The following is a 22,946-nucleotide window of genomic DNA, read 5'->3' as shown; positions in this document are numbered from 1 at the left end:
TGAAAACCAGTAAGAACTAAGCTAAAAGAATCACCTTAAGCTAAAAGAATCCCGAATCACCTCCAAGGGGTTGATTCAGTTTCAAATTGACTAAAGTTGTTGTTGTTGTTGTCGGATTAGCTATTTGCCGGCTGCCTCTCTCCGATACTGGGTTTTGTTGACCAGATTATCCCTAATGCTAATTTTAATTAATAAATTATCTTCATGTTTTTCGCTAACACTTCTTTTTTTAGGTATCACGAAGATTTGAAGGAATTGATTGACAAATTAGATGATGATCAAAGAATAAAAGAACTAGAAAAGATTGACTTACGAGAAGAAATGAGAAGGTTGAGAAGAAAAATAAAAGAAGATATTAATGAAGATTTTAAGCGAAAATCAGAAAAAATTGACAAATCAGATCAAAGAAACTTTATTGTTTAAGGTAAAGTTAAAATTAAATTAAAAAAAAATCATTTGGGTATTTATACCATTAGCTCATCGAGAGGAGGTGGAGGGAATAAAAGTCAAAAGAGTGTGAAAACCGTATATTTCATTTGATATTATCTGGTGTTTATTTCTATTATAAACCTGAAAATGGAATCCATCAACCTTTCTGTCTTATTTCCTCAAAAAGACGCCTTGAAGCATTAAGTCATTTAATATTCCTGAAGTATAAGTATTCCTCAAGTATTAAGTATAATATTCCTTAAGTATAAGTGTTCCTTAAGTATAAGTTATTATAAGTATATTATAACTAGTTTATTATTAAGTATATTCCTTAAGTGTTAAGTATAATATTCCTTAAGAATAAGTAATATTCTTGAAGTTCCTTGATTTATAAATGGTTTTAATCTGAAAGCACCAATGACATGGAAAATAAATTGGATTGTTTAATTTGTTTAGTAGAAACGTGCACAACCATATAGTTTAATCTTAAATGGCCATATATGGCTTAACCATAAATGGCTTTAATCTTAAAACACCAAGGACAGTGAAAATAAAATCAGATTATTTTATTTGACCTAGTGGAAAGGTACACAACCATATATATATGGCTTAATCTTAGATGGCTTTATGGCTAAATAGCCATTTATGGCTTAATCTTAAAGCAGCAGGGACAGCGAAAATAAAATCGGATTGTTTTAATTGCTTCAGTGGGAACGTGCACAACCATATATATATGGCTTAATCTTAAATGGCTTTATGGCTAAATAGCCATTTATGGCTTAATCTTAAAGCACCAGGGACAGTGAAAATAAGATCGGATTGTTTTAATTGGTTTTGTGGAAACGTGCACAACCCTATAGACATCAAAAATTACGGAAAATCGGGATGTCATATTTGAAGGGGAAGACCTTCGTATGAATTTACGGAGTTTTGGGTGATAGCAGATGCCGAATTTAAAAATGTAAAATATGCCGATGAAAACCAGTAAGAACTAAGCTAAAAGAATCACCTCTTAAACTAAAAGAATCCTGAATCACCTCCAAGGGGGTGATTCAGTTTCTTACTGACTAAAGTTGTTGTTGTTGTTTGTTTGTTTAGGGTTTGACGCGTTCGACCAATAGGTCATATGCGTTCGTATTACTCGATTGTTCTGTGCCTTCTGTAATCACTATACTTGATTGGGTGTCACTTCAGTCAATATTCACTGAACCTGATGATGTATCAGTTATCTTGCTATTGATAGAGGGTTATTCACCTACAGCAACTGCCTGCGTCGAAAAACAGGAATCAAAATAATGCAACTATGCTTTGCCATACAACAATAAAAGTACATATATAATACAATTGTAATAAATAATACATTTTTACATTATAACCTTTCACATACATCCAGATATAGAAATTTAATCAGATAAAATATTAAAAGATAAATAAGGATAATAAAAACAAATAAAATAGAAAAAAGGAGATCTCTAAAATAAAATGGGAAGGGGTATCATGGCCTGCAAGATTAATATAATATGGAGCCATCTAACATGTATCTTGCTAAATATAGGGGTTATTCACCAGCAACACCTGCCAGCAATTATAAACAGGAACCATAATGATGCATTTACATTATCAAACAGCAAATATAATGCTTATACAAGTCAATTATAATAAATAATACAAATAACCTGTAAGCTGTCACCTAGATCAAAATATAAACAAATAAGGCAACTCTAAAAAAAGAAATATGCAGGAAAAGATTTAGGGAATGAACCAAACCAGTAGTCTTAACCAAATTACTTAATAAGTTTATGTTTAGTCATCCAGGCCAAATTCAAGGAAAAACAGTGGAGAGATAACTAGTCTTTTGTCTGAGAAGGGGCTAACCTAGGTCTCTGTAGCCTAGTTATAGCACCTTCTGGGCCAGACTTCTTTCCTTTACGTTTCCTTTCTGCTTTGCCAGGGCTGCTGATAACTGCTGATAACTGCTGACATTGTGGGAAGGAATGAACCTTCTCTATTTAGGTTTTCAACTTACTTATTTTGGCTACAGACTGCATTTTGAAAATGTTTTGGTGCTAACTTACATAGCAGTTCACAAATAGATGTAATAGTCTGAGTTAGATCAGAGATCTGCTTTGCAACACCTTCAAACATGGCCATGTACCTCATGTTGAGCTCCTCAACTGGGGGTTGATTAGGAGTCAGTGGAGGGAAAGAGTCTGTGTATACCATGGGGATGTGTTCTGTATATTTATGAAGTCCTTTCTTCAAGACCTCAGCAGCAGTCCTCATGGGGACATTATTGGTGAAAGAGTAAGTTACAATTGCTTTCTTCTCCTTGAATACGGGGCACTCCTTAGCATTGGCAGCATGGTTACCATTGCAGTTAGGGCACTTGAGTACCCGATCTTCCTTGACTGTTTTAGATTGGGGACATTCATCAAGAGTGTGTTGTCCACTACAAAGTAGAGATCTTCTGTCTCTGTGGCAATTCGAAGCCATGTGGCCAAAACCTTGGCAATTGAAGCACTGTATTGCCCTGGGGATAAACTGCTCAACTGTATACCTTGCACCCCAAACAGAGATTTTCAGAGAGAACTGAACATCCTGATTAAAGGTGCAAACCAAAGGGATAACTGATGGGCTTGGGTTTTTAAAGGCCAATGTCACTTGTTGCATTTTGTCGTCAACTTGGACCTCCTTGACAAAATCATCCAGACGGGTGACCTCCTCAGATGGGATAAATACAATGGCTTTTCTGTTGTCAACAACCTAGGCCTACTGGTCTCATTTGGACCTTCAACCCCTAAAGCCAAAATCCTTACACTAGAGGTATTGGGGTCAGGGGTGACAGGACTACTAACCGTCTTGTCAGTCATCACAAATAAAATCCTAAAGGTAAAACAGCAAAATCAAATCACAAAAGGGAAATAAACTGTCAAATAAATAAAACAAGTAGGCTACAAGCAGAGGGGGGTCCTCAGTCAATAATAAATTAAGCAAGCAATATAAGTCAAGAGCAGGCACAGCACTAAGTTTCAAAGCAGGGTATAGAAAGGGGTTTGTTAAGCACTTTCAAGCAATTTGGTAGGTGCAATATGCAGGAATCGGAGAAAATTTGCAGCAAACACATTAACAGTCAAAGCAAGCCAAAAGCCAAAAAATGCACAACAAAACGAGTGTACAGGCGTCAGGGACCCCAAAGGGCAGAACCCCTTGTGTTTTTAATCAACAAACCGTGGCACATAGCTATCCCTACTAGGTACTAGGGAAATATCAATTTTGAATATATTTAGTTCATTTTAATTTCAACTATTCTTTTCTCCCTGACTAAAGTTCTAGTTTCGATAGTTTAATTGAGTCAGTTTCAAATTGACTGAAGTTATAGTTTTGATAGTTTAAGTGAGTCAGGAACGAAAATGATTTTATATTGATATTCTTGTACTTCAATCCCAAATTATTTTTGGATGACAGCCGTCCCCAAGGCCGTCACGTATGGGGGGGGGGGAGGGGAAGCCCCCCCCCCTCAGTGTTTTTGGTCACTCGGTAAAAAAGAAGTCGGTAAGATCTTGGTGCTTCGCGCCACGATTTTTCCGACGCCGCTAGAATTCTTTGATCGATTCAATAAAGACCAGGAACATACTGATATGTCATCTACAAAAATTTCGAACTTGGTCGGTAAACGCAGCAGTTTTAGCGCCTCCAGCCCTGATTTTACAGATAGTGCCACAATTTTCCATTTGGTTGAAAAAACAGCATTAAAATAGTGACATGATATGTGCCGAAATCTGAATCTCGGTTGGTAAATGCAACGGTTTTACCGACTCGTGCAGTGATTTTACGTATTGTATGCGAAACGGACATAATGCTAATTTTTTACAACAACAGCCGGTAAAAATGACCAGCCAGTCGGTAAAATATCTTACCAGAACATGGTTATTATCGAGGCATTAGCTGTGTTTCCGTGGGAAGCAAATTACTTAGTATGTTGATACTTTGTAGACTTAGAGATGCCGTAGACAAAATTTTAGGCGAAGAACAGTGGGGTTTTAGGAAGGGTAGAGGTCGACTACGCTACACTCCATTGAAACTCTCCTACACTTAGATAATGCTGATGATTTAAGTATTCTAGATAAAACTTTTAGAGGTTCTACAAGTTCAGGGTACAAGAATAGGTTTCAAAATTAATGTCAAGACGAAGTCGTCAAGACTAGTAATAAGTGAAGGTGAAGCGGTGATGTTGGGTAACGAGAAGATGGATCAAGTGAACTGTTTCACCTACCTTGGTAGTATTATTATTAAAGACGGTGGGAGCAGTGAAGATGTTAAAAGTAGATTAGCCAAGGCCCAGTGCGTTTTTCCACAGTTGAATAAGTTTGGAAAAATAGGAAGATATTTCGGCAAACCAAGATTAGAATATTAAAAGCTAGAGTGATGACAGTGGTCAAGTATAGTTCAAAAGCGTGGGCGCTCCGAAAAACGGAAGAGGAGTTGCTAGACATTTTCCTGATTGCTTTATGTACCCGAGCGACTGGCCGCAAGGCCGTACCCCGCGGGGGGGTAGGGGGGTTTGTACCCCTCCCGAAAAATTTTTGTGACTCGTAAAAACGTAACAAAAATAGATATAAAAAAATTTTGTATGTGTTTTTTTAGGTTTTTTTGTAACCCCCCCCCCCCTAAAAAAATCTTTGAGTAAAACCCCCTCCGTGAAAAAAAAGTCCTGGGTACGGCCTTGACTGACCGTATCTCAAATAGTAAGCTGTACAAAAAATGTGGTTCAATCCCGCTTTCTAGGGCTGTAGTGAAAGGATGAGATGGCTCAGACACGTTCTGCGGATGAAGGATGACAGATTGCCAAAGATCGTCCTTATTGGACAACCGTCTAGGGTCAAACTAAAGGCGGGTCTCCCCCGAATAGGGAAGGAGGCTGTCGTTAAGAAAGATTTGCTGAAAATAGGAACTTATCGGAAGGGTGTAAAGAGGGAGGTTTTGAATATATTGGGAGGGAGGAGTGTGTGTCGCTGTGGCCTCAGGCGGCTTGGTGATGCAGTGAGTTTTTAGTAATTGTAGTAGTAGTAATAGTTGGTGCATTGCTTCCTTCAGAACACCTTTACATCTTCCTATGTCAAATGTTAAGGCCCATTTGACCTTTCAGTACCCTTTGAAGATTTCAACTCGATCCTCAAACCTGTTTATGGATAGACTTTTCCCCGAGCTGTAACTGAGATTTTGTAGATATGCTGTCTCGATAACTGAAAAAATTTTGATTTTTTCAGTTGCGTATTTTGCACAAGCCCATACTCATGAGAAACTTGGCCTTGGAAACGATCCATAAGGATTCACAGCTGGATAGACAACCAAGACCAAACATAGCCGCCTTTTCTGTTGAAACCTTTCTGTTAAAAATGGAGAGATTATGCAATTAAGAACCATTACTCTTTGGGATGGGGGTGGGGGTCTATCCTAGAATGAAGCTTCTTAAGGCTTTTTATATTTCTGAGCAATGTGACTATCTGAAATATCAATTATCAATAACCATATAAGGGAGGTTAGAGGGGCTGGGTAGCAGAAAAAGGTACGGGAAGGTGGCCGGTTGCACTGCAACTATTTTTAGTTCTTTACAGGGGTAATAGAACTCTCAATTTCTAGTTGAATGAGTCCACAAGAAAATTTCTATAATTATCCGTTCCATAGAAAACAGTTTTATTCTATACAAAACAGCTTGGAATAAAACAAAATTTGTTTGTCTTTTCTGTTCCGTTACCGGGTCCGGTTTAGGGGGAATCAGTATTTATTTTCCATTTTGTCAGTATTGGGTTACCCTTAGCCCAAGGACTTCGGGATATAAGCTTCGAGCCGACCAGGTAAAAGAATTTTTGGCCCTTTTGTAGGTGGAAGTGTCCCCGAATATTTTTTTTTATTTTAAGTTCCTCATGGCCCAGGGGTTTATGATAGTAGTATTCAAACTAACAAGGGACGAATGGTTTAAGGCCTGTTTCCGGCCCCTTTGCCTCTCTCCCCTTCTCGTCGAAAAATATGTCAAAAGAACGATCTCTAAGCATTTTAAGCCAATTGCAACCCCAACTCCAAACAAGCCCGCCTTTGTTCATTATAAAACCTATGTGTGAATAATTAGAAATTTGTATTATTTACGCCCCTTAGCCCAGGGGCTGCGCAGGTCTTTCGATCCCTGAAGGCCTTTTTATTGAAGCATTTGAATGTTTTGAACAACACAGCTATCTTAAAATTCTGATTGGAAGTATCGGAGGAACCAGGTAGGGAAACGGTTGGGGGTAGGGGGCTGGTTGCCTTCCACTCACCTCAGTTAAAAAAAAGACACTAGAAATTTTACTTTTTGATTGAATTAGCCCCTTTGAAGTTTCAAAGTCCACGCTTTCCATACAAAGTTGCTGAAGGGGGGGGGGAACTATAGTACATTGCAATCATATGAATATTTACTTAAGCAGCGCTAGAGTGCTGCCTCTGATAATGTCTGAACACCCAAACGCTCCGATTTTTTTCTTTTTTTTTTTAGCTTGTTTAGGAAACGGTGTTACAGTTTCCATCCGCTATTTCTGTTGAATTTTCCTTTTCCTTCTTCTTCTTCCTTTCACATTTTCGTTTGGAAACAGAAAAAGGAATAAGAAAAAGAAAATAATATTTTCCGTCTTCTTCATTCTTTGCTTTTAGTTTGGCTGTTAAAAATAGTTTTCTTTTAACAGTTTTGTAAAATCGCTGTCGTTTTTTTTTTTTTTTTTTTTTTTTTTGTAACTCTCAAGGTTTTCATTTGAGAATTTCTTTGGTTTCTCAAAAATATTTTGAGGTTTCTGGCGATTGCTTTAGAATCAGTCCAATTCCTTTACATGTGCGTTTAGCTACTTTTAGAATATATTGAGAATATCTAACTATAAAAGAATAATACATAAACAAATCAACAAATGAAATAAAGTATATAATAAAATTAATGCAAACCAATTCCTAAGAGTCTCGAAATAGCGGATAATCTGGTAGGATCAGGAAACACTTAATTGTCACTTTATCAACAATTCCTTGCCAAAATAAATTTTTTTTTGAAAGACATACGATGTAAATAACGCAAAATATGTGTCCTGGGGAAATTTGCAGATAGTTAACAGATTTAGAGTAAGCTACCCCCCCCCCCCCCGAAAAAAAATTAAAATTGACGAACATCTTGGGGAAATCGTCCAACAAATAACAGATCTGGACATGTTCTGCGGAGGAAGGATGAAAGATTGTCAAAGATCATCTTTTTTGGCCACCCCACGAAAAGCAGGCTGTCTCCGAATTGGGTGGGAGGTGCTAGTAAGGCGTAAATAGCGACAAAGACCACGCTGTCTTTCCATCCCAAACATTAAAAACAAGAAGAACAATACCTTCTGGTTAAAAAACTTTTCTTTTATATATTTGTTTTGCTGAGGGAGACCCTTGGACATAGGGCCGAAATATTCATTCAAATTAGAATTCCACTATCTTATGAAAAGAATTCCCTATTGTTCTTCTTGTTTTTGATGTTTGTGTTAGTAAGGGAGAATTTAAGGAAAATTAGAATCTATTGGGAAATTTGAAGTCTATTCAAGAAAGAGGCTTTGAATAGATTTGGGTGTAGGATGATGGTCCGTATCTGTGTTAACCTCTGGTGCCTTGGGGCTGCAGTAAGTTGTTAGTATTAGTAGTAGTAAATGTAATGGGAAAACTTACGAACGAATAATAGATTCCTAAAGAGCAAAACCCCACCAAAACATAGAAATCGGCAAAAGCCCTTGGGACATTGGCAAACAATTAACAGTTAACGTAAGGAAGAATTTAAATATAACAATTACGCAAGAATCTTATAGTAATTACGTAAGAATCGTAAGTAAAGAAGAATCGTAAGGAAATTAGAACCTCTTGGGAAATGTGAAGTCTATCCAAGAAGGGGGTTTTGAATAGATTAGGGTGGAGGAGGAGCGTCCGTATCTGTGTTGACCTCTGGTGCCTTGGTGCTGCAGTAAGTTGTTAGTATTAGTAGTAGTAGTAAATGTCCTGAAAAAATTGGCGAACAAATTATAGCTTCCTAAAGGACATAAAATTTAAAACAAAACATGTATTATCTGCGCTAGGATAAATAAGAAAAAACGAGGTTAAAAATGTGTTCAATAAACTAATTAGAATAATTACAAACGCTTATTTGTTATTATCTTCGTCTTAAAATGGCTCATAGCTACGAATTTATCCATTCTTATGTTCATAATAGGCAAAAGGTGTTAACATTTTAGTTGAATCTGCACTTGAATTGAGATAATGCAAAGAATTGACCATTTTTTTAGCTGTTGTTTTGGAATGCAAGTAATTATTAATAATAATATTTATATTTTTGAATTTATTGGAAATGATCGACAAATAGATAAGAAATAATTATTTAAATACCCTCTTTAAACAATAATAACTATTTAATTTTGTGTAAGAGGATATTAGAATCCTCTATTATTCAATACAACTCATTTTCCAATATAACAAAATAGAATTTATTTTATTTTTAGTGAGATAGGTTTTTTTTTCTTTTTTCTTCATCTTCCAATTGGTAAGTAACGCTATGATTGTTTATTTGTTGTTTTTTCGTGGGGGGGGCGGGGGGTCTTAGTAGTTTAATAAATTTGCGTCTTGTTTGTAATAAAAAAAAAAACAGTTTTTTTCACAAGGAAGTAAGGAGCAACATAAAAACTTGAAAGGGACAGAAATTATTCCGCACATGATCGTGGTTACCTCTTACTCAATTCTTTCTTTTGCTAAAAAAAATTTTTTTTAAATGAAAAAAAATTAGGGGTGTAAAAAAGATTGATATTCCAATTTAACGGCTCTTGCGTTTCGACTGTTGTTCTTAAAGGATTATGACCAAAAGTTAAACTTTAGCGTGAAGAATGAGGAATTAAGAGGGGGGCAGCCTCCATCATATAAGGAATAATCTATTTGTTTTAACTTTTTTTAATGTCGTTCGTTACTTTCAGTAGAATTTTGTCTACTTAATTTCTTATTGTTCTTCAAATCATGCCGGGAAATTCTCCACTGCCGTCCGTGAAAAAATTTTCGGAAAATACCCTCACGGGAAATTTCTCAAAATCTTCCCCGGATAGTTGCCCTTGAATCTTTTTGGTCTTTTTGGTCCCCTAAGAAAAGCACTAGAACTTTCAGTTTCTATTGGAATGAGCCCTCTCCCAATCTTCTAGGACCAATGGTTTGATACGATCACCCCTGGGGGGGGGGGGAAATAAGCACATATCCGAGACCTTTCCTCAGGCAAAAAAATACAAAATTTCAAATTATTGTAGATAGGTGGTTGAAACTTCTACATCAGGGCTCTCTGATACAATTTTTTTTTCTGGTTTTTAGAAAATAAGGCAAATTTTCTCTGGCTCGTACTTTTAAGTGATAACACTAAACTTAATGAATATTATATGTTTCGAATATTATAAAAATTAAATTAATTCTATATTATTAATTAATTCTATTAAGTATTAATTTATTATATGTTTTTAAATTAAATTAATTAAATTAATTAATTCATAAAAATTAAATTCTATTGAGTTACTAATGGTTATCAAAATTCTAATTTTTAGAGTTTCGGTTACTGTTGGGTCAAGTCGGCCCTTACTTGCAGTTTGTTACCACGGACTATTTGATAAAGTTGGATTGACTGTAAAAATTTTCAATTCGCGTGAATTATACAGGAGAGTGGAGAAACAAAAAATGTACTTCTTCTTCTTTTTTTACTGTTATTAAGTACCTGTTGTATCTGCGAAAAGTAGCCATCTTTTAGCCATCTAGGGTAGGTTAAAAACATTTTCGATATTAACAGCTCCATTTCTCATCCATTTCCTGATCGAAAAAAGACAATATTATATATTTCGAAATTATAAGAGCCACTTCTAAATGTCTTTAGAAACAGGCGAAAAGGGAATCAGGAAAAACAAATTTTTATATTAGAAATTCCATTTCGTAACTATTTCTGTGCTTGAGAAAAGGAGAAATAAGTGTATTCTTCCACAAAACAAAGGACTTCTAAAAATCATTAAAATCAAACAAGGTAGGAGAAAACTAATTTTAAATTACTCAACAGTGTCATCTTGTGATTGTTATTAATTACTCTATTGTGATTAATAAAAGTTAATACTAGTAAAAGCAGTATATAATATTATAAAATAAATATTATATATTAAAACTATTACCAATAAGTATTAATATTATATATAAAATATTAATAAAAATAGTTTATAAATTAAATCAACTTTTAGTATTAATGAAAAGTTGTGATTAATCTTAATGTCATCTAAGATACAACGAATCTTAGATGTATCTAAGATTGGCTTCCCTTGGCTTCTAACCCAATCACTGAAAGTTTGTTATCAGTGATGTAATCAAAATATTTACTTTTTCTTTTTTTCTTGTCGATTAAAAACCCCAATTTTTTCTCCAAAAACATAGCAACTACTTTATTTTTACCCTAGTTGAGCTAGTGTAATTACTGGGACACCAATAACATTTTTGAAAATGACCTTTTTATATGTTCATGTAAAAATTTTGTCCCACCCTTCCAAAATTTCGAAAATTTTGATATTACTTCTTTAATAAAAAACATCCAGAGAAAAGCTTTTTCTCCCAATACGTTTTTGTTTATTGGCAATGATTGCTCATTCTATTACTTAAGCTATAAGAGAAAGAATTAGAATAAATAAAGAAAGAATAAGCTCTATGGAATAGCTTAAGTAATAGAATATAATTCTATTGAGAAAGAATTATATTAAATATATCAGAAGGAAAATAAGCAGCAACTTATAAATATCCTTAGAACCAAATGAGATATGAGTAGGGCATTTCTTTAGGTAACGAGAGGATCATCTGTTGGTATTCTTTGTTTAAACTGTACAATTTTTGTTTGGCGGAGGCAGGGGATCAAAACGCAAAAAAAATGCCAAAATCCTTAAGCCAAAATTTTTCCAAATTTTCAGAATGGGTTTGAAAGGGAAAATATTTTAGCAATTATTGAATTGCTAATTATTGCTAATTATTTAAATTGCTAATTATTAAGTAATTATTGCTAATTATTTAATCAATAAATATAAAATTAATTGATAGTTATAACTACACCTCTAATCCTTTATTCGATGCTTATTCAGAACAAGGGGAGGCTAGTAGGTAAATTACCTCTATGGAAAAGATTAAAAAATTTTGCAAAAATTATATTTTGAGAAATCGATTCGTCACTTCGAAGACAAAAAGAACATAAATTTGTCCAATTTATTTGAAATTGCAGTAGGTAGCATTGCATTGTTGGTATTCAAGGGGTTTTTTAGTGATAATCGGGTTCTATACGACAAAATGTATTTCAACAACACACGCTTATTTCTCATTTTATGAATGGTCCGTTTGACTCCGTTTTATTTTAGGTAGCATTATCTTAATTTATGTGGCTTTAGTTCACAATCTTGAATTTGCAAGACTATTGACAGTAAGGAATAAGCTGAAGTTTAGAGAGAGAGATTTATTCTAAACAAACAAACAATTTAACATCAGTTTAGCGGCCACCCCAAGAAGTAAAAACTTGTCCAAGGGGTCGGCAAAAATACACTAACATAACAAAACAATAAAAAAAAACATAATCTATCTATATCACAGTCCCCAAACAGCACCACAAACCTTACACCTTAACATTTTCATTGAATTTACTATCATATTCATAATCATCACCCCCAAGGGCCATAAATATTTACCAATATCTTAGAAAAATGTCCTAATTTTTGGAGCAATTTGTTTAAAATTTTACTTCATTATTTACTAGATAGTATTGTGCCTACTTTATCTAATTAATTTTAGATTCCTAAAACACATTTTCCAGTAAAAATTAAGTTTCTGTGTAGAATAATTAGCAAGTTTAATTTTTTTTTTCTTTTCTTTTCCCAATTGTATGGATGATTCATTTAAATTTACGTAATTTTTGTAGCATTGCACTGTCCTTGTTTAAGGTTTTTTTTTAATTTCAAAATTTGTTTTTGAGTCAAAATTGAGAATCTAGAGACTATATACAATAATTGACAAGTTTTTGTTTTTATCTTTTCCCGGTTTTATAGGTGATGCTTTGGAATTTTTATCCCATTTCAGTGCAGGTCACACTGCAATGTCCTTAGTTAAGGGACTTTGGAATTCTAAACAGAGGTTTTTGAGTCAAAATTTAGCTTCTCAAGGCAAAGAATCAATAATATTTTTTTTTAGCTTTTCCCCGTTGTATGATGACTCATTTAAATTAATTCCCCGTTTTATTATAGATAGCATTACACTGTCCTTGTTTAAGCGGCTTCGAATTAAAAAAAAAAAAAAAAAAAAATAGTCAACGTTGAGTTTCACAAACTTACATACAGTGATTAATAAGCTTAGTTGAAAAAAAAAATAATCTTTTTCGAATTTTATGAATGACTCATTTGAAGTTATGCCTCATTTTATTGTAGGTAGCAATGTATTGCCCTTATTTAGGGGGGGCTTTCGAATCTTCAAAATTGTTTTCGGGTCAAAATCAGGTTTTGCAATATAAGATGTATTTTAACAAAACAAGTCCTTCCCTCATTTTATAAATAATTCGTTTCAAATCATTATTCGAAGTGCGCAGTAATGAATATAATTCAGTTTGACAAATCTAAGGCTTCCTTCAGTTAGAACTTGGAAATTTGTTAGAACATTAAGAAAATGTGTTATAACTATCAAAACATGAAAGCGTACGAAAAGGCTTTCATAATAAGCGGGGTGTTAACAGTGAGTGGCATTCTTTTTGGTACCATGGCTTCGACTTATGTCCCAGTGCCATCTTCAATCAAATTGAATGTCTATATGAGTATGACGTTTTTGTCCTTTGCCGGTTTCTTTGTGATATTTGGATTGGGACTTGTTTGGATGCTTCAAATACCAGGGGAGGATTATCGGCAATCTAGTCAATCTGTAAGTAACGATTAAGGAGGTAATTATATCAATAAGGTAATCAACAATTAATTAAGCAATTAATGAGGTAGTCAACAATTAATAGGGTGTCATTTTGGTAATCAAATAAACCAGATGTCAATTTTCTGATGAAACTAAATTCTCTTCTTTTTGTTCTAATAGGTTATGGGCTGTAAATCAAAAAAGGGTCATTAAGTTTATTCCATTTATTAAACAACTTGAAATGTTATTTTTAAAGGATATTTTTATACGGTAAAAAAAAATGATTTGATAGAAATACAGAAATTGGCCACCAGAGCCACATATTCGGCAATGAAAGCTGAACCCAGAGTTTATATATGTAGCTTTAAACAACACTGTGAATTTCATTGAGTAACAGGGCCGTATCCAGGGAGAAGGGGTTAGGGATTTGGTACACCCCCCCCCCGAAATGTTTCTCTGACTCGTAAAATGAAATACAAAGTTAATATAAACAAATTTCTGTTTTTAAACTTTTTTTGTGTACCCCCCCCCCCCCCCCCGCCCCGAACAAAAACTAATGGATACAGTCCTGATGATTAGTGAAAAATAATTGCTTGAAAAAATCGCTATTTGCGTTGTAGTCCAAGGGGTCTTTGTAGGTCCAAAAATTTCAAACAATTTCAAAAGTTCCAGAGCTTGGAACTTTCCACTCCAGAGCTCGAAGTATGGAGCCGGAGCCCCCAAGCCTGGAGCAACGGTCACACCTAGTGATCTTTTCATAGCTCATAAGGTGAGACCACACTAGTTATACTTGACTTAAGACAAAACCGTCAAGTGACATGACGGTTCACTTCTCTGGTTTGGTTTTGTTTACTGCAAAAGTTTAGATCTTTCTTTTATATATTTTTCTATTCACTTTTTTAAGTGCTGAGGGCACATTAGTTGAGGTCTATGCCGAAGTATCTGCCTTATCTTTTCGATTTTTGTTTTAACTGGTTGAAAATAACCCTCGTTTGATTTCTTTTTTCTCTTCCCCCCCCCTTCTTCGTGTATGTTTGTGTATATGCCGTGCCCTTTTTAATTTGAGTATTTAATTAGGTCCAAAAGTGATTAAATTGGGCGTATATGTACTTTTAGCCTTTAAGTAGACTTGCAGCACCGTAATGTAACTGAAAAATTGAATGGAAAACCATATCGAAAATTATAAAGTCGTTCTAGCTGATGGGTTGGCGTGCTAAACTTGTAATCTTATGTCCTTCGGGATGGGGGTTCGATTCTTGTTATCGCTCGTTATTTGGTTTGTAACGAGGTTCAGTGGTGCGACTGTTTAAGCTTAGCCAGTGTCTACTCAGCTCCAAATATGTACCCGAAAAAATCAGGTTAAACAGGATTGGTGCGTGAAAGTGTAGTATGGCGGGCCCCCAGATCCTCATTACACTCCCTGGATGACGGACCGAGAAACGGAGACTAGCACCGCCGGTAGGTGTTGTAAGGTCCAGTGTCGTATCTTTTACCTGTGTACCTTTCCTAGATCGAAAGGGAAGTAAAGGTCGTAATTTTCACATTTTTCAAGGAAATTCTTTCCAGAGATATCAATTCACGAAAATGTAAGACGGGGTATTCAAAATTTTCACTGAAGATACAAAAAGTGTAATTTTCGAAATCTAAAAAAAAAAATTTTTCTAAGTATTGGTTCTTTCAACAATTCCTTTTTAAATAGGATACCCCCCCACTCCCCCCCCCGTGTGCAAGTAAGTATATGAATATAATATTGTATATCAGACGCTAAAACGGGTATAATCTCTTACGTTGACAACGTAACGCCGTTACATTGTGTTACGGCGTGTGTAACGCCGCTATTTTATATATTCGTGAAATTGAATAGAAAGAAGGCAACAATTTGACCTACTTTTATTTTAGTCGGCGGAAAGCACACCAACGAGGCTCATGCAAGAGAGAAAACCTCCAGCTTATGACGAGATTATTGGAATAGAAGAACCCCCTCCGACCTATGATTCACTTGGAGTCCAGCCTCTCCTACCAACTGAAATCATGAACTCAAGTATTAATTATACAGTGGATGATATTGACGATACATCTGATTATTCTGGAACTAGGAATGAATGTCATTGATATTTTTTATTTATTTATTTTCAAGTCTCAATTTCTGATTTTTTATTTTCATTCTGCATGGTAGATTTAGTGGTTAGCTTTAGCAAAACTTTAGTTTTTTTTTGTAAATCAGAAATTGTTGGTACATTTCAGATTTGAAATTTATAGCTTATTTTTAAATATGTTTGAAATTCTAATGCTTTTAGATTAAAATTGCATGGGTATGAAAGAAATCTGAGTGTTCCAGGCTGATTCTGAATGTGATAAAATTCCACGTTTCCCGCGTCATCACGAGTAAAATAAAATCCAAATTAAAGAATATAGATAACCTGCAAGAATGGGTACTGGTGCCAGTGTCTCCTCCAAAAAACTACCAATTCCATCTGTTGTTTGGCGTTTCTAGACATTTTTCATTGTAATAGTAAGACAAAAGTAGTGTTGCAATAAGTGTCTGATCTCACTTTCTGAAACAAAACCACGGAAGAAAATGGTAAAACGCCAAACGTTAGATGGTATTAAATTCGACACTAGTGCCAGTTCTAACCTTTATAAGTCATCCATATTCTTTGATCCATATTGTCACTTTCACGACCAAAGGTCGTATCGGAACTTTCACATGTTTGGGATAATTGAATAGGATTGTTGGCTAAGTTGTACTCAAAAGGAAGGTTAGCAGGACAATTTGGGTTCAATGAGAGTTCGATCCTCCTTATCTACATTACCTTGCGTAATGTCTCTTTGAGAACAGCTTAGTATACAGTTTTTGGTAATTAGGCCCAGTGGTAATTCTAGACCTGGACAAGGGGGCCGCGGGCCCCCCCCCTTAGTTTTTCTAATATTTGACATTAAATTTCTTTTATTCTATGTTTTTAAACTCATATTAAGTTGTCTTGCCCCCTCTCCCCAGATTATGAAGCCTAAAGCCACTACTGATTATGCCAGATAGGGAAATGTTGGCTACGACCTCTAGGCGTGTCAGCAACATGATTTATAATAAAATCCTCGAAATAGAATCAATTATCCTATGAAATAGAATCAATTCTACATCAAATCTACAAAATTTATAGAACCCTACCTATATCAGGTTTTGTAACTAGGGAGTAAATATATGAGAGGCTTTGACAGGCATGAAACCCTTTAATTCCTCTTAACTTTCATTAATAAAGATTATTTCAATCCAAATTTGTTACTTCCAGATTATTTATGACTGAAATGAAATTCCGGCATTCCTGGTTGTTCATGAATGAAATGAAGCTTAATATTACAGGTTATTCGTAAATGAAGTGAAATCTCAATATTTTACGTTAACAGTTAGTTACGAAGAGCCATATCCTCTTATATTATTGTCAATAAACCTCGAATTGAAAAAAAAAACAAATGACCTTGAATTGTCAGTTAAATTGGCATATAACTGTCAGTTAATTATAATTGGCATATACAAATTGTCAGTTAATTGGCATCTTGACATTTCTTCCTTAAGGTTTTGATATTTTTGTATTTATGAAAGTAAGAAAGGTGAAAAGATTTCAAATGTATTTTGTTTTCAATAAAGCGCAAATTGTGTTCTTGTCTCGAGAAGGCGTAGGGGTTATCAGCTACATTTAGTTTTACATTTAGCTACATTTAGTTTTACAGCATAATGGGCCAATTGCACAATTTTGGGGGGTTGGCATGCCTAATATCTATAAAGACATAGTTACTGACTGTTCTACTATGCTGAACAAAATGGCTGTCTCAAAATTTTGACTGGATGCCTTTAGAAAATGAATGGGCTCAAGAAAAGGGCTGCTTGTCCTCCAATCTCTTTTTACTCTTAAAAAGGGCACCAGATACTCACGCTGTAACTTGAGTGCAAGAGGGAGGGCTTCCCCCTTCGCATATTTGGTAAAACATGTTAAACAAGTAAAAGCAAAGTGAAAACATTTTAAATGTATTTTGTTTTCAGTAAAGTGCAAATTATCTTCTGGTCTTGAGAAGGCATGGGGTTTTTCAGCGCTACTCGTGCTAATTTTTGCTCATTTTGAGTTTAACTCGGTTGTTTATTGTATGATTTAAGTGAAAAAAAAATATGTTTAAAATGTTTTAACTTTTTTTTAACTTTAATAAGTTAAAAATTATCGAAACTTTAAGGAATATATATCAGTATATGTATATTAAACTGACAATCCACAGCCATTTTTTCAGTAAAGTGCAAGTTATGTTCTGGTCTTGGGAAGGTATGGGGGTTGTCAAAGACATAATTTCTTTACCTTTCATCTACACTGAACAAAATGGCTATCTCAAAATTTTAATTAGACGTTTTTGTGAATTTATGGGTGTGGGGGGGGGGAGGGGCTTGTTTCCCTCCAATCATTTTCGACGAATAAAAAGGGAACTAGCCCTTTCAATTTCCAATCAAATGAGCCTGTTTTTTCAACAACAAATGGCTATCTCAAAACTTCTATCAGATGCATTACGGGAAAATACGAGGTTTGGAGGGGGGATTTATCCACCCTTGCCCTGAGGGCTGTGGGGGGTTTGTCATCCCTCTGATCACTCTGTAGCTTAAACAGGGCACTAGAACGTCTGATTACCAATCCAATGAGCCCCCTCCGAAGTTTATACGATCAGCCTTTCTATATAAACCTTATTTGCCCCAAAGGCATAACTTACAACCCTTGCCCTGAAGGGTCTGGAAGGTGGGTTTTCATCCTCAAAGACACAATTTCCGGAGCTTTCAATTATGTTGAACAAAATGGATATCTCAAAATTTTGATTGTATGTGTTTTGGGAAATGATGGGCGTGGGAGGGGGGGTTAATTACCCTCCAATCACTTTGGACTATTAAAAAGGGCACTAGCCATTTCATTCTCAGAGACATAATTTTTGGACCTTTAATTTACGTTAAACAAAATGGCTATCTCAAAATTTTCATTGGATGAGTTTCGGAAAATGGTGGGCGTGGGAGGGGACTTTTTGTAGGTATAACAATCTAGTTATAACCAATACGGTGTTTGGTCATAAAATGGCTCATAAGCTAACATGGTATTCACGTGATGGTAAGACAGCAAACCTTATTGATTATGTTATAGTAAATCGAAGACTGGTTGGATCAATACAAGATACTAGGGTATACAGGAGTGCTGTTATTGATGTTAAAAGTATAGATCACCATCTAGTATTGTCAAGGGTTAATTTAAAGCTGAAATATCGGAAGGGTAACTACCTCCCGGGAAGTTATGATGTTGGTAGACTACAGGATGAGAATTTGAGAGAAACTTTCCAGGAACAGTTGAATACTAAATTTGAGAGTTTAAAATTTGATAATGTGGAATAATTTGATGGTTGGAATAATTTTAGAAAAATGATTTGGGAAGTTGCTGAAGGTTCATTAGGGAAGAAAGCTAGAACTGCAGCTAAGAATATTAGTGAAAAAGCTTTAAGTTTAATAGAAAGGACTTGTACAAGAATTATCTGAGTGATAGATCACATGAAAACAAAAGAAATGTAAAGAAAGTGGAGAAAGCATTGAAATATGAACTAAGGAGGTTTGAAGTGGAGGCCATGGATAAAATTGCCGAGGATTTAGAAGATGCAGCTAGACGGCATAATAGTAAAATATTGTACTGGCACGTTAACAAATTGAGAGGTAGTAGTCAATCCGGACTTGTCCCAGTTAAAGATAGGACTGGGGTGGCAATTAGCGAGAAGGCAAAAGCTAAAGCGAGATGGGCCGAACATTTTGAGAATTTGCTTAACCGAGATAGAGTTGCAGGAAAAAATATAGAGGAAAATGAAAAAGTTTGTGATACCTTGGATGTGAAGGAAGATTTGTTTTGTGAGGATGAATTAGAAACAGTACTAAAAGGATTAAAGAATAATAAGGCTCCAGGTGCTGATAGGGTAGTAAATGAGTTTCTTAAATATGGTGGCTCTGAGGTTAGAAATAAGTTATTGGAGATTATGAATATGATTTTTGAAAAAGGGGAAGTACCTAATGATTTTAGGAAAACCTTAATTAAGCCACTTTATAAGAAAGGTGATAAAAGTGAGTGTGGTAATTATCGAGGCATTAGTCTGGTCTCTGTAGGTAGCAAATTGCTTAGTAATATGATACTTTTTAGACTGAGAGATGCCGTAGACAAAGTTTTAAGAGAAGAGCAGTGCGGTTTTAGAAAAGGTAGAGGATGTGTTGACCAAATTTTCACTCTTAGGTTAATAATTGAGAAGTGCCTAAGTTTTCAAACACCTTTGGTCCTCAGTGTTATAGATTATGAGCAAGCGTTCGATTCTGTTGATAGAGGAGCTTTAGTAAAGGTTTTATCCTTGTATGGTATACCAGACAAATACATTAAAGTGATTAGTGCTATGTACGAGAATAACACTGCTGCGGTTAAGGTAGGAAATGAGGTTAGCAGCTGGTTTTGTATTAAATCAGGAGTTAAGCAGGGTTGTGTTCTATCCCCCTTTATATGGATTATTTTGATGGACTTTGTTTTAAGGAGCACAGGAAAGGCAATGGGAGACCACGGAATCAAATGGGGAGGAAAAAGTCTCCTGGACTTGGATTATGCTGATGATTTAAGCATCCTAGATGAAAGTGTGAGCAAAATGAATGAAGTTTTAGAGGTTTTGCGAGTTCAGGGTGCTAGTATTGGTTTGAAAATTAATGTTAGGAAGACCAAGTCACTAAGGCCAGGAATAAGTGAAGATGAAAAGGTGACGTTGGGTAATGAAAAGATTGATCAGGTGGGCAGCTTCACTTACCTTGGTAGTATTATTAGGAAAGATGGCGGGAGGAGTGAAGATGTTAAAAATAGAATAGCCAAGGCTCAAGGTTTTTTTTCACAGTTAAAAAAAGTCTGGAAGAATAGGAAGATAAGTCTGCAAACCAAGATTAGAATATAAGAAGTTACAGTGATGACAGTGGTCAAATACCGCTCTGAAGCATGGACGCTCCGAAAAGCGGATGAAGATTTGCTAGATGTTTTCCAGAGAAATTGCTTAAGGATTGTTCTGGGTACTCGGCTGACTGACCGTATTTCAAACAATAGGCTATACGAAAAATGTGGTTCAATACCGCTTTCTAGGTCTATAATGAAAGAAAGGTTGAGGTGGTTAGGGCATGTTGTTCGGATGAAGGATGACAGATTGCCGAAGATTGTTCTTTTCGGCCAACCATCTAGGGCTAAACGGAAAGCAGGTCGTCCCCGTCTGGGTTGGGAGGACGTCATAAAGAAAGATTTAAAGGAAATGGGAACTTCGTGGACGGGTGTAAAAAGGGAGGCTTTGAATAGATTGGGGTGGAGGAGGAGCGTGCGTAGCTGTGTTGGCCTCAGGCGGCTTGGTGCTGCGATGAGTTGTTAGTAGTAGTAGTAGTAGTAAATTGCCATCTCAAATTTCTAACAGATGCATTTCACGAAAATACGAGGTGTCCGGGGGGGAAGTATACACCCTCTCATCACTCTGCATCTTAAAAACGGCCCTAGGGCTTCTGATTACCAATCCAATGAACCCCCTCCGAAGTTTATACGGTCACTCTCTCTATATATACTTTATATGCCCCCAGAGCATAACTTACAACCCTTGCCTTAAGGCTTCTGGGAGGGGGGTTCATCCTCAAAGACATAATTTCCGTACCATTCAACTACGTTGAACAAAATGGTTATCGCAAAAGTTGATTGGATGCGTTTGGAAACATGGTTGGCTCGAGAGGGGGGTTAGTTGCCATCAAATCACTTTCGACTATTAAAAAAGGCACTAGCCCTTTCAATTTCCAATCGAATGAGCTTTTTTCGAAGTTTCTTTCTATGACAACAAATCGCCATCTCAAAATTTCTATCAGATGTATTTTGGGAAAATACAACGTACGGGGGGGGGGGGGGTCCACCCTCCCATCACTATGTATCTCAAAAAGAGCACTTAAACTTCTGATTAGCAATCCAGCGAGCCCCTTCCGAAGTTTATACGATCACCCTTTCTATATAAACCTTATATGGCCCCAGGGCATGACTTACAACCCTTGCCTTGAGGGCTCTGGGGTGGAGGTGTCATCCTCAAAGACATGATTTCTGGATCTTTCAACTACTTTGAACAAAATGACTATCTCAAAATTTTGATTGGTGGGTTTGGGAAAATGGTGGGCGTGGGAGGGGGCTTAGTTCCCCTCCAATCACTTTCAACGATTAAAAAACGAACAAGCCCTTCCAATTTCCAATCAAATGAGCCATTTTCGAAGTTGCTACGACAACTCCTTCGATACGAAGTACCCTGTTCTAAAAGAAAAAAAATAATACAATGTGTCCACATCGCTCTTTACTTAGGCAGCGCTATTGCGCTGCCTATGGTTTGTTTACTATGTCGTAATGCTTTCAAAATTTATTGGGTATATGTTTTCTGCAGCAGATTTTTTTCTGCAAATTTCTCACCTGTAGCATTAGAAAATTCAAATTAAGCATATTAAGCAAACAGGAAGTACCTTTAATTTACTGGGTGCCTACCAGCAGTGGTAGGCACCCCCTCACCCCCCGACTGAATGAAGGTGTCATATATTTGTATTAATTTAAAAACATTTTTTCCACCGAATAAGTTTTCAAAGAAAATTAAAGAGCTTTATTAAGCCAAAAATGGGCAGAAATGAAGTCAAATAATCTTCCAAAAATAAAACTACCACAAATCACTATCAACAATTAAATGAAACCCATAACGAACAGATATTATAATAAATAGCATAGTCAAACTCAAAACAAGCAAAAACTAATATTACTAAAGCTGACAAACCCCATGCCTTCTCAAGACCAGAATATAAATTACGCTTTACTGAAAAAAAAAGACTGGATTGTCAGTTTAATATACCTATACTGATTATTCCTTAAAATAAAAAAAGGGTAAACAGAAGTAAGTAGAAAAAGGGTTTTCCTTATTTAAGTAAAAAAAAGTGAAAACATTTAAACATATTTTGTTTTCAGTAAAGCGCAAATTATGTTTTGGTCTTAAGAAGGCTTGAGAGTTATCAGCCCTACTAATGTTAGTTTTTACTCATTTCGAGTTTGACTCGGCTATTTATTCTAATTTCTGTTCATTTTGAGTTCCAATTATTTATTGATGATTTGTGGTAGTTTTACGCTTGGATGATTACTTGAATTCATTTCTGCCCATTTAGGCTAAATGGAGCTCTTTACTTTTCTTTGAAAAACTTGTTATGTGGAAAAAGTTTTTTTTACCTTTTCATGAAAAAAAAATTTATATCTTTTGGGTTTTTTTTTGTAAGAATCTATAGTTTGGCATAATTGTGGGGGTTTTACATGCCCAATATCCATAAAGACATAGTTGCTGGACCATTCCACTATGATGAACAAAATAGTTGTTTCAAAAAATTTTTGGCTGGATGTGTTTGGGACATGAATTAGCTTGAGTGCCTTTTTTCCCTTGAGTCTATTTTTATTCCTAGAGATAAAACTAGAAATTTTGATTTTTAATAGAATTAGCTTTCT

The 22,946-nt window shown here is 35.4% G+C and overlaps 1 protein-coding gene across 4 annotated transcripts in view; it reads left to right on the top strand.

Moving 5' to 3' along the window:
• Positions 1-17,014, top strand: part of LOC148942296 (uncharacterized) — a 66,930-nt gene extending 49,916 nt beyond the window's left edge. For all 4 annotated transcript variants that reach the window (XM_089102995.1, XM_089102996.1, XM_089102997.1 and 1 more), the window contains 2 exons: positions 234-424; positions 15,283-17,014. In XM_089102995.1, the coding sequence (XP_088959121.1) occupies positions 234-423 (190 nt within the window). In that variant the 3' untranslated portion in view covers position 424; positions 15,283-17,014. The remainder of the gene's footprint in view (positions 1-233; positions 425-15,282) is intronic.
• The last annotated feature ends 5,932 nt before the right edge of the window (positions 17,015-22,946 follow it).

This window comes from Artemia sp. Qi Xiang Cuo, chromosome 17, assembly GCF_049724085.1.
Source record: "Artemia sp. Qi Xiang Cuo chromosome 17, ASM4972408v1, whole genome shotgun sequence".
Taxonomy (NCBI): domain Eukaryota; kingdom Metazoa; phylum Arthropoda; class Branchiopoda; order Anostraca; family Artemiidae; genus Artemia; species Artemia sp. Qi Xiang Cuo.
The sequence above is the reverse complement of the archived record's forward strand: the minus strand, read 5'-3'. Positions and strand labels throughout refer to the sequence as shown.